At 43.6% G+C, this 12,405-nt stretch overlaps 1 protein-coding gene across 1 annotated transcript in view; it reads right to left on the reverse strand.

Annotated features, from left to right (window-relative positions):
- Positions 1–510: 510 nt before the first annotated feature.
- SMTNL2 (smoothelin like 2) overlaps positions 511–12,405 on the reverse strand; it is a 71,002-nt gene continuing 59,107 nt past the window's right edge. Inside the window, exons 8-9 of the mRNA XM_072138089.1 lie at positions 11,687–11,838; positions 511–2,777 (exon numbers count right to left, since the gene is read on the reverse strand). Coding sequence (XP_071994190.1) covers positions 2,651–2,777; positions 11,687–11,838 — 279 coding nt within the window. The 3' untranslated portion in view covers positions 511–2,650. The remainder of the gene's footprint in view (positions 2,778–11,686; positions 11,839–12,405) is intronic.

The raw sequence follows: 12,405 nt of genomic DNA on the forward strand, positions 1-12,405 counted from the left end.
GTATTAAAAGTATTCATTCCCATTGATATACTGTATGATCCATAGATCCATGTAAAAGCCCTATATGAAGTGTTAAAGAGGACCTGTCACCCTGAAAATGACCTCCACCAAATGTGCCCCCCCCATAATCCTCTCCACAGCCCCTTTCTCCCCAGCCAGTTTTAAAAAAAATTTATGTGTCCGGCCGGTCGGTCATAAGGGGGCCTGCCAACACACCCCCAGCACGCCCCTGTCATCGGAGACCTGTAGGAGAACCCGTCAGCATCGCATATATTGCGAAATTTCTGCTGCCAATGTGAAGAAGAAAGTCTGCGGGCGCAGCCGCTGTCAGTGTGGGGGTCATTTTTGGGGTGACAGGTCCTCTTTAAATACAAAATCTAATCTGCTCAACTTTGGAATTGGTTCATATTTTTGTGATAACGTTTTGAGCCTTCATACGGCTCAGTGAATGTATATTGTGATTATTATGTGACGACGACGACGACAACCGTATATTATTACATCTGACAATGAAGAAAGGAATCAGTGTTGTTTAATATCAGACAATAAGGAATAAGCAGTCATCTTCCCGTCATTACAGATCTCTCAATACACTGCTCAATGCACACATTTTTCATTAGTGTTACTTGCAAAAACAATAAAATCAAAAAGTCAGTGCATACACAAGAATACTACCACTAGGATGTGCCTAAAAGAAATGTGGTGGAGTGACCTTATTTCCAAGAACTACATGTACATGTGCAGGAATATAAAACAGGGCCTGATCACTTTCTGGTGGTTTCTACAGTAAAATAGTAGCGTCCCCTCTCCTGACCGGTCTCTTTTAGAATATACTTGTATTTCCCCAAAATAATAATCCCTGTACTGTAATGGGCTGTCCCTTGTCATTCCACCTAGAAATGTATGAAAGAATTAAAAACATAACACTGTACACTCACTGCTTTGGTAAGGGGATTAGTAAAACCCTGTTTTACACATTTCTAGGATGAGGTGTAGGTCCTCTTTAAACGAAATCTACCATCAAAATCAAGCATAGATAAACCAGGGGCACGTACCCATAGATCCAGCCACTGTGACTGTGGTAATCGTCTTATATTTATTATCCATTGATTTCTTCCTTCTAAAATCAACCTTTAAAATTATGCTATTAGTCTGTCAGACTGCTCTCAGCACTTCCCCTCCTTTATTAACCTGGGCTCTCAGCACTTCCCCTCCCTTATGTGATCTCACTTCAGCAGGGAAAGTTTTAGCACACCCTTGGAGAGGGGGAAGTGCTGTGAAGCTACAGCACGAAGATGCTCTGGTAGCGCCCCCAGAATCCTTCTGGCTAATTACCATAATTTTTAAAGTTGATTTTAGAAGGAAGGAGGCCATGGGTAGTAAATATAAGAAGATTATCCGTGCCTGGATAATCATGCTAGATTTTAATGGTAAATTCCCTTTAAAGATGCAAACCAGCAATGAATTAACAGTAAGTGTATTTGCACACATTGCTTTCCTGTGAATCCACAGCATAATACAGTAGTATTGTAGTATATGGGAATTATGACAATCCCATACAAACGCCTTTCCTCTGGAGATATCTCTCTCTGTGGCTCATAGTACACCCCTATGCCGAATTATATGCATCAGAAACCAGTCTACTTTGGCTGCGGACTCAACGTTGGGGTAAACCTTGCGGCCATTATGCTATGTGTGCCATTACCCTAAGAAGATCCCTGCTCAGTATGTTCATATATTAACTAGACATGACAAGAGACGTCCGGATGGGTGACAGAGTATGCTTCCACGCATCCATCGATGCAGAGTTCAACAGGTGTCAGCTCTATCATATTTTTGGGAGTTTTCTACAAATTACAGTTTTATATTTGTTGTGACAAAATAAAACATTACTTCATACGTCAAGTGGTGTATAACATTTGCTGCATCTATTAAAATCTTCCCAATATAACGGGAGTCAACAATAAAAGGATCCTGTATAAAAGCAGTCTATGTAGCCCTTAGGTCGGGTCGGGTGATGTGACATAGAGAAACCTTGAATAATAACCTGTAGGCACAGGGAAAAAAGAAAGGCTTTCTGTTCTATTCTTTGGCTCGTGCTCAAGATCTTTTTGTCCATACCATCATCTTCTATAAGTGATATTTTATGGAAATGCTATAAAACAGTTATCCAACTTGGGCTGAGCTTGAAATAAAAACTAACGTCTAAAGCCTAAAAATCCAAGAACAAAGGCGCATTCAGTCCATTAGCACCAGCCTGACATCACAGCATTGGCTCACTTCTGGAAATCGGAGTCTCTTGCTCATTTCCATGTCAGCGCCTTGCAGCACAGGTTCGGTAGGTTTCAGATGGCCAGACAATGAGCCACCGAGGTGTCATTCAGATAAGACTGCAGTCCAGAGGTGACAAAACCAACACACCCACCTTCTTCTCCGTCAGGCGTGAATGGTGAATGGTTTTGTAAAAATAGAGGATGTCCTGAGGACCCTGTGGACAATCCTGTGTCATCTGTCTCTCTGAAGGCAGGCTACAGGGTGTACGCTGCAGGAGAGATGGATGGAAAGACATGTCTGCTGTGATAAGAAGAGGCTGAATGTGCTGCTGCTGATGGGAAACCTTGACCCGAACACCAAGTGCCGTCATAGGAGATCACTCAAAGCGTCGCAGGTGGTTGTAGAGGGACTGAACATAGGTGAACACACACATAGGGTCCGGCTTCCTGCCCATCATCAGCATGTCTTCAACTTCAATGAGTCGGTCACAATGAGCCATTGTTCTGAAATAACAAAATAAAGGCAATTATTTGTTGGAAGTATGGAAGCAGCAGGTAGCAAGGGTGCAGTGTCAACTTATACTGAGACCATAAAGATATTTATTTTATCTTCCTTAAGCATATTAGAGATCTACTTAAAAATGTATATCAGGCCTGGGGAGGATATATATATATATATATATATATATATATATATATATATATATATATATATATAATCTTATAATTGCTGTCACTGCTTTGCAACAGGTCACAATGTGGTGAGTACTTTGAGACTCACCGAACTGCGACCTGGCTCAGCTTTTTATGGAGAGGAGAGGGGTGAGGAGTGCTCCTGTCTCCTGCACCCAGCCACATGCTCGAACAGACTGTAACGTACGTGTGGAAGAGCCTTATGAAGTAGTGCAACACAATGTAAAATAATATACAAATGTACACAAATTGACGGCATATTATCCACAGCATATCAGAAAAATGTGTTAGTCATGGCATTGGAGGATAAGGCTAGTCATATGAAGAACCAAGCGTAAGCTCTCACATGTCCTGGACATTTCGGCCACCTTTGAACCTGAATGCATATCAGTCTACTCAAGCCTTGCATTGAACTAATCCACAGTTCCTCTGCTCTGAATCACTGCTGTAGTTATCAACTAGAAGCCGGCTACAGCTTTTACTCACAGGGGAGAGGCTTTCAAGCTGTTCAATCCAGAGAGCCAACAGGACAGCTACAAACTTGGAATATAAATACATTTTCACAGTCCTGCTGCTTCTGATGATGCACAGAAAAGGCATAATAAAACAGGGCTGCTACCTTGTAATCCTGCAGCAGACGATTACAGGGATCAGCAACACAGAATCCCAATGAAAACCACAGAAAGTTGACTTCAATCCCATGTGAATTGTGAATCAGAATCTATGCCAAAATCCATATGGAAATCCCACTGACAAGGCAGACAAGTTTCTGCAATTAATATTCCTATGGTTCCCATAAATAACTACATATCATGATAGAAAACTACGATACCAGGTTTACAGCTTTGCCCGTGCAATCTGAATTTCTATTAAGTACATAAAACCATTATTTCCGCCATCCCTTTAATACCTTAGCTTAGAGATGGCAATTTGGTCCACAAGACTTAACTTAGTTAATCAGATCTTAGGATTTATCATCATTTTGGAAAGTGAAAAAACACTTAATGGTTCCTTTGAAATGCAGCCCCTCATTAGCCGAACTAGCGCCAACACACTGGTGTAGATTGTTTTATCCTGTGCCACATTGTTCATGCTTTATTATAAGCACAGTGACACAACCTCTGGCCCAAACTGTAGATTAATATTCAGACCAGCAGGATTTCTGACACCGGGTGCTCCCAAATCTCTGATTACATGCACAGGATTATGCTGAGGTTTGATGAAGCGTTGGTAACAACGCCGCTCGCATCCACCTGCTCTTCATGTGCTTGGATTTAGCAAGCGCTGACAAGTCTGCAAAAACTTTTTTTGTAGTCCTGTCATTTCAGATAAGAGCATGCATGTGATGCTACCTAAAATAAAATGCCAGCTTATTATATTAATAGATCAAAAAATAACAGTAATTAAAGGGGTTGCTATGGTGGACATGTAAAATGGGTCAATAGTGAGATGATCAGAGACCCTCAGCTGGGATACCATAAAGAATACCAGTAAGGCTACATTCATTTCACGTTTTTATAATATGCTCAGCGAATACCAGGAAAGCTCCTGACGTATATACCGGCAGACAGAGGCATCATTTCTGCCTTTAACTGCATAGTAGAAGTTATATACTGTGGGAAACAAAGGAGGGAAAGACGCAGCAAGCTACAGCTTTCTATTCATCCTGCTCAAAGTTAACACTCAGCAGAGGCCATTAGAGTTTATGAGGGACGGATTGCAACAGTATTGCATCCATCTCAGACTTCCTCTGAAAGTACATTATGGGGGGGGCCCAGTGATGTAACTGTCCATATGAGTACAGTGTATAAGGACAGACCTGGGGAGACAAACTCAAACTCAACTCAAACAAATTCTAGCAGGGACTTGTGTTTTTTTAATGTATAATCAGATTACACATAATGAATGGTTACTTGCTAGAGGCATGCTGACACCACCACTTCATTACAAAGCCATTCTCTGATAAACACTACAAAGCATTAACATGTCAATCCTGCTTTTTACCATGGAAATCCTGTTCCTTTCAGGTAAGTGGTAGTAAACAGAGGAGTAATGTTGTCTCACTGGTGGTGAGTGACACATAAGAGAGGACTTATACATTGGAATGCCACCATACTATGCTGGTTAAAGGGAACCTACCACTTTCAAATTGTACTTCTAAGCATTACATACCGTGCACCAGCTCAGGGTGAGCTGGTGCCGCAGCATATCTTCGTTATTTTCATAATGCGCTATAATGCTTTTAAACACTTTTTTAATCTTTATATTCGAAGCAGCTTCGGCGCACGGTGGGACACGCTCGGTGTGGGGTAATGCAAAAACTAGGAGCTGGAGCGGGGCACGTGTACTTTTTTTTCTTCCCTTGGCCCTCTGAGGGTTTTCCATATTTAAGGAACATAAAATGAATGGAAACTGATCTGCAGTAACCTGGTATGACCACTACAGGGAGAACAGAGCCGTCTACTTCCTGTTCCATTCTCTGTGTGGGTGCCAGATGTGGAACCCCCACCAATCTGATATTGGGGACCTTTTCTATATAAAAGCTACCAATATTTCTAGCCAGGAACACTTTTTACAATTCTCGGATACTTTGTCTCTTTCACTCAGTCACGGGTAGTTAATTCTCTGTAACTCATTCCCACTGTATTAAACAGAAAGATGTTCCCTTTTAGTAAACTGCAGGTTGATGTATAACCGCCTGTAAGTGACAAGATACAACAAGGCTGCATACACTGTATAGCAGAAGTGTGCGATAGCCCGAAATATTATACATAGAAATCTACGTATAGATCAGACTCTGCCACATGAAAGCTGAATCCAAATAAATGGTCTAACAGTCACTTGTCAGGTTTCTATTCCTGGTACAGTGTGAATGAAGACCTTATTGTACAAGTTGTTCAAAGTTTCAGTCCCACCACATCAAGAAGTTTATGTTATGTTGTAATGAAACTAAATGCGATGTAAAGGAAGGGTTAAGAATGGCTACAGACAGAGGTACACATAGCACACATATGATCTGTAACTCCTTTGGGGGAGTATGGGAGGGGGGCTAAGATAGGATGAAGTCATAATGAAAACATTCCTGAAACACAAACATAATAACTGTGCTCGGGGCATGTGTACTAAGGGCAAAAGTGAGTACATGTGTCCGCCAGGGTTCACACCGATACAGGACAGACTGGTGCCCCCAAGTGCGAAGTACGTGCAGACCCCTGCAACCTCAAATTACTGTGGATCACAAGCGGTCATAGGCATAACCCCAGTATTTCCTCTCCTCTATAGTCACCTGAAATACTAATTGGACATATTTTCTTGTGTTAAAGCATAATCTCTCTTTGAAGTAAATTCTGTAGCCCATATACCCTCTAATGAAGTTGACTACAGCTACAGTTACTTGTTGAGTGAATCAAAATCCCTAAGAATAGTACAAGGTAATGTAACATTTACGTGATCCACAATTTTTTTCTCATTAAAAATACTTTTTCTTTGTATCCTATACTAATGGGATCTCCTATAATCACAGCAGCAGTTGTCCCTTTTACCCCTGATGCTACAACCTAAGCAATCTATTCCCATCACGGAAGTCAATGAAGACTCCACGGATCGCATTTCCATCGGACTTTTCAGATTTGCGCCACTGGGACAAGTATCTAGAAGGGGATTGTGTTGCACGCGATTGGATTTTCAGACGATCCAAATGATTCGGACTCAACGCGGGATTTAACATTCAAATTGTGTCGCATACAATGCACTTACATGCACCAGGAAGAAGATGGTGAACTTCGGCAGACCTGAGTGGGGAAGAGACACATCCAGGATATTGGGCGCACGATCTTAGTGAATCGTGGCAAAGTTCATTCTCGGCGGACAACGCACATCAGGGAACTCGCCAGGGACGGGTAAGTAAATGTGCCCCACTGTGTTCCATCAGTAAACAAAACTGACTAAGGACTGAAGATAAAAACCGGCGCATGGAACTTGTCACCATAAAATAGTGTTATCTGCCAGCAGCATGTTACACAGCAGGAGGGGGTGGAGCAGATTCTACATACTGTCCTATCTGCACGCAGCATGTTACAGCACAGGAGGGGATGAGCAGATTGTACATACTGTCCTATCTGCAGGCAGCGTGTTACAGCACAGGAGGGGATGAGCAGATTGTACAGCGTCCTATCTGCAGGCAGCATGTTACAGAGCAGGAGTAGCAGAGCAGTTTGTACATAGTATCCTATATGCAGGCACCATATTATAGAGCGGGTGGAGCTGAGAAAATTGTACATGGTGTCCTATTTGCAAGCATGTTACTGAGCAGGAGGAGCAGAGGCGATTGTAGTGTCCTTTCTGCAGGCGGCATGTTATAAAGCAGAAAAAGCGGAGCGTCTGGGGTGCAGAATGTTACAGACCTAGAGTAGTCAAGCAGATTGTAGATAGTGTCAGCATGTTATAGAGCAGGAGGAACTGAGCAGATTGAACATAGTGGTCCATATTTATAAAATAAAAGTGCAAACTGCACTAGCTGCAGTTTGCCTGTGATGTGATGTGAATAGTGGTGCACGTTCTTCATAAATCTGGTGGAACGCGCCTTTCAGTGCAGAATTTTGTGTTGCATTGGGTAAAGTGCAGCCGTGACAAAACTGAGCAGATAGTACATAGTATTATGGGTGGTTTTCTTTGTATGTATACAAGTATGTTCCGATGGTATTGTTGTTGTTTAATTGGAAAATGTTAAGAAAGATAACTTTAAAAAAATCTCTACTTTCTCTAGGTTTAGAAACAGTATTTAATCTTTTCTCTGTTGTCAGCTTCTCCTGCTCTATAACATGCTACCGATAAATGACATTGCAATTTTATAGTGACATGTTCCTATCAAAAGTAAAGGCTTCTACATTTCAGACTATGAACTTCTGTACAGCTGAGAGTAAAGTGCAGCCTCTGGTCACTATTCTGTGTGCAGCTTTACTACATTCGATAGACATCAGGTCTTAAGTATGTAAGAGAAGATGCGTCAGGTTTCACTAGCTTTTATTTTTAATAAATGAAAGAATCTGTAAACCTAACGTATCTGTAACAGTGTGTGGTAAATGGATACCTAAGGTATTCAGGGACATGACAAAATGATGACAATGTAGGTCATGCAGATCAGGCTAGAAACGAAGTTCTAGAATCCGTGTTCATGGGAATTTCTGTACATGCCGTTAACATGTGTTTTCTATTGCTTGTCTTGTTAAAACAACCAGACTGATTGCATCAAGATTTGTTTAACCTGACCCTCCTTACCCGTAAAGAGCTGACATCGCTTTCTGCAAAATACAATGAATATACAATACAACTGTAAGTAAAAAGTTTTATATAGATTAAACTGCCCTATGGTGAAAATCTACCCCACCACACTATCACACAGTGTATATAGTGCAGGCTCGGACTGGGTCGGCGGGGGGCCGGGGAATTCCCCGGTGGGCCCCGGTCCCAGACACCGACAGTCCGACAAGCCACAAAGTTGCAGGGGCCTCCGTTTGTATCGGAGGCCCCTGCCATAGTATACAGATGCGGCCGCGAGTGGTGTGTCGCCGGCGGCACCTGCTGACAGCCGGCCCCAGGCATTGTCATCTGCATCTTTAAGATGTAGATGACATGTCTGGTCCGGATTGTCGCCAGCCATCGCGGACATTGGTGGCCAGTGGGAAGCAGGCGCAGCTGCAGTAAGACTCGCGGTACTAGTACCGCAAGTCTGTCTGTCATCCAGACCCCGGATGTGCGGCGCGTAATGATGTCATTACGCGCCGCACATCCCGTCACCGCTCTTCACTCCGGACCCGAAGAACTGAAGGAGGAAGAAGCACCGCCGACTGTACTTAGGTACGTTTTTTTCCCCACACCTTCAGGCCAAAGAATGGGGGGCCCCCGGGGGTGCAATGTTTATTAAAGCATGGAGGGCAAAGGGGGCCAGTGTTTATAAAATGAATTTAGGACAAATGGGGCCCTGGGGGAGGGGGGGCAGTATTCATTAAAAGGACTGAGGGCAAAGATTGTGTATATGGAAGGGGTATTATATATATAGACAAGAGTACCCCCCAGAGGGAAACCCCTTACATTTTATATAAACCCCTAGGGCTTGTTTATATGAACAGAAACCCCTTTAATTTCATGTAAACCCTCTGGAGGACCCCCCAGAGTGGGGTTTATATAACATGACAGAAGGGATATATATACATCGTATATGCCAGTCCCCAGTAGTATACAGCCAGCCTGTCCCCAGTAGTATACAGCCTGCCCCATGTAGTATACAGCCAGCCCCATGTAGTATACAGCCAGCCCCATGTAGTATATAGCCAGCCCCATATAGTATGTAGTATACAGCCAGCCCCCAGTAGTATACAGCCGGCCAGCCCCCAGGAGTATACAGCCGGCCAGCCCCCAGTAGTATACAGCCGGCCAGCCCCCAGTAGTATACAGCCGGCCAGCCCCCAGGAGTATACAGCCGGCCAGCCCCCAGGAGTATACAGCCGGCCAGCCCCCAGGAGTATACAGCCGGCCAGCCCCCAGGAGTATACAGCCGGCCAGCCCCCAGGAGTATACAGCCGGCCAGCCCCCAGGAGTATACAGCCGGCCAGCCCCCAGGAGTATACAGCCGGCCAGCCCCCAGGAGTATACAGCCGGCCAGCCCCCAGGAGTATACAGCCGGCCAGCCCCCAGGAGTATACAGCCGGCCAGCCCCCAGGAGTATACAGCCGGCCAGCCCCCAGGAGTATACAGCCGGCCAGCCCCCAGGGGTATACAGCCAGCCCTCAGTAGTATACAGCCAGCCCCCAGTAGTATACAGCCAGCCCCATGTAGTATACAGCCAGCCCCATGTAGTATACAGCCAACCAGTCCCCAGTAGTATACAGCCAGCCCGCAGTAGTATACAGCCAGCCCGCAGTAGTATACAGCCAGCCCCCAGTAGTACACAGCCAGCCCCCAGTAGTACACAGCCAGCCAGCCCCCAGTAGTACACAGCCAGCCAGCCCCCAGTAGTACACAGCCAGCCAGCCCCCAGTAGTACACAGCCAGCCAGCCCCCAGTAGTACACAGCCAGCCAGCCCCCAGTATTATACAGCCAGCCAGCCCCCAGTATTATACAGCCAGCCACCAATAGTATACAGCCAGCCTGCCCCCATGTAGTATACAGCCAGCCAGCCCCCAGTAGTATACAGCCAGCCCCCAGTAGTATACAGCCAGCCAGCACCCAGTATTACACAGCCAGCCAGCCCCCAGTAGTATACAGCCAGCCAGCCCCCAGTAGTATACAGCCAGCCCCCAGTGGTATACAGCCAGCCTTTACTATACTGTAGTGGCCAAGACAATTGTATTTATGAGATGCGCTATAATCCACATGTCCATATGCGGAGGCCTAAAATAAATATTTAATATTTCCATGTAACAGATTTCACTGGTGGGCCCTTAGCACTCCAGTCCGACCCTGATATAGTGTATACGTGCCTAGTGCCTATACGCCACTACAAGCAGGACATCAAAGCATGTCTGTTCATTTACAGCAGGAAACAAGAGTGTCAGAAAACAAGTTATTCTTGGTATTGCTACAGATGAGGAAATTCTGTATCCTTCACTGGGTGAAGTTATCCTGAGGGTAGGGTCAAGGTAACAATACTGTAACTGAAATATATAGAATGACTTCACCGAGAAATTAAGCAATAGGGGCCTAGACTTGCCTTAGGCACTTTCATATACCCAGTATTGTACATCAGGATAAAATCTAGGTTTAAAACCTACATAGAAGTACAAACTACAATGGAAATCTGTACAATCTGATTCTGTAGCAACATTGTGATGGTGAATGTGGCCTAAGAATGATTAAGATATGATTGACCTGCAGCAAATCACAGTCACCTTACAATATAAAGTGGTTATCCAGATGGGACAAGTTATTTAACACATTTATTTACGTACAAAGAAATGTAAAAATAAAAAAATGTGCACATTTCTGACTGCAACTTTAACAGTAGATATCTCCAGTAAGGTGGCACCTAGAAACACAATCCTAATACAACATTAAAGGGGAGACACTCCTCTTTAAAATTACCCCTGAACTGTGTTTCTATGGTACAATAAAAAATATATATAGCAATTTGAACTGTGCCATTAATGACGTCTATATAAGTGTTATCTGCATGGGGTATGTGCAATTAGGACATGTATGGCAAGCATCAAAGGGTTAATATCAACCTCCTACTAAAGGAATGTATGTTCCTAGATTACATAGACTAGATTACAGGCAGTCCTCAGGTATCATAGAAGATAGGTTCCCTGGGTTTGTACTTAAGTTGAATTTGTATGCAAGTCAGAATTGTATATTTTATTGTAAGTTCATATTTAATTGTAGCTCCAGAAAAAAATTTTTTGTCCCAGTGACAATTGGATTTTCTAAATTTTGTGCTGTAATGGGACCAAGGATTATCAATAAAGCTTCATTACAGACACCGTACAGCTGATCATTACAGCCTGGGACTAAAGTAACATCCAGAGAGCTTCACCAGAGGTCAGAGGGGTCTGTCTGTAACTAGGCGTCATCTGTAAGTCAGGTGTCCTTAGGTAGGGGGTGCTTTAAACCATACATTATAGTCGGGGGCCTGGCACAGACTTTACACTGGGGCCCATCAGCTTCTAGTTACACCACTGTTAATATCAGTACACAGTAATAAAGATATAGAAAGGACACTTACTCGGCTGTAGAGAACGCTTGTTCAAAATTCTGTTTGTGATTTGAAGGCACCAGAGCATCATAATCGAAAGCTTCTGGGAAGAAAGAGTGGACCAGGGCACAGAAAGCCATCCCATCATTCCAGCTGGATGAAAAGTTCTGCAGGTCAATATTCTGAAATAGCAATCATAAAAGCAGCACGTTATGACCCATATAAAAATACAATGTACTATATCTGATACATGTTTGTAATAAAAATTACTCACAAATATGCCATTCTAAAGAAAAACCATCTATCCTAAACAATATCACAAAAAACACGAATGCATCCATGCACAAGGATAAAGAGTAGATGGAGTGATCTGGACTCCTGGCCATGAGGACACCTTAATGTGCTTTATGCATTTTTGTTTGCATTCACTTTTTGCTTATCTAGGACAAAGGTCAGATGATCAAATTTTGAACAAGTGTGTGGACATCATCGTCTCTTGAGCTGCTATATGCAACATACACATAAGGGTGTGCATTAAAGGGCACCTACCACCACAAATCTACCTATAAAGGTAGATCGGGTGGTAGGTGAATCAATGGGACGTGAGGATAGCCCTTTTAAGGGCTAATCCTCGCGTACCCACACTTTTTTGGAAACTTTTATTACCCTAATATGTAAATTTTGTTATGCGCATACTGGGGCGTGGAGTAGCCGCATCTGAGGTTATACGAGGCGGCTACTCCACGCCC

This window comes from Engystomops pustulosus, chromosome 2 (genome assembly GCF_040894005.1).
Source record: "Engystomops pustulosus chromosome 2, aEngPut4.maternal, whole genome shotgun sequence".
Lineage (NCBI taxonomy): Eukaryota > Metazoa > Chordata > Amphibia > Anura > Leptodactylidae > Engystomops > Engystomops pustulosus.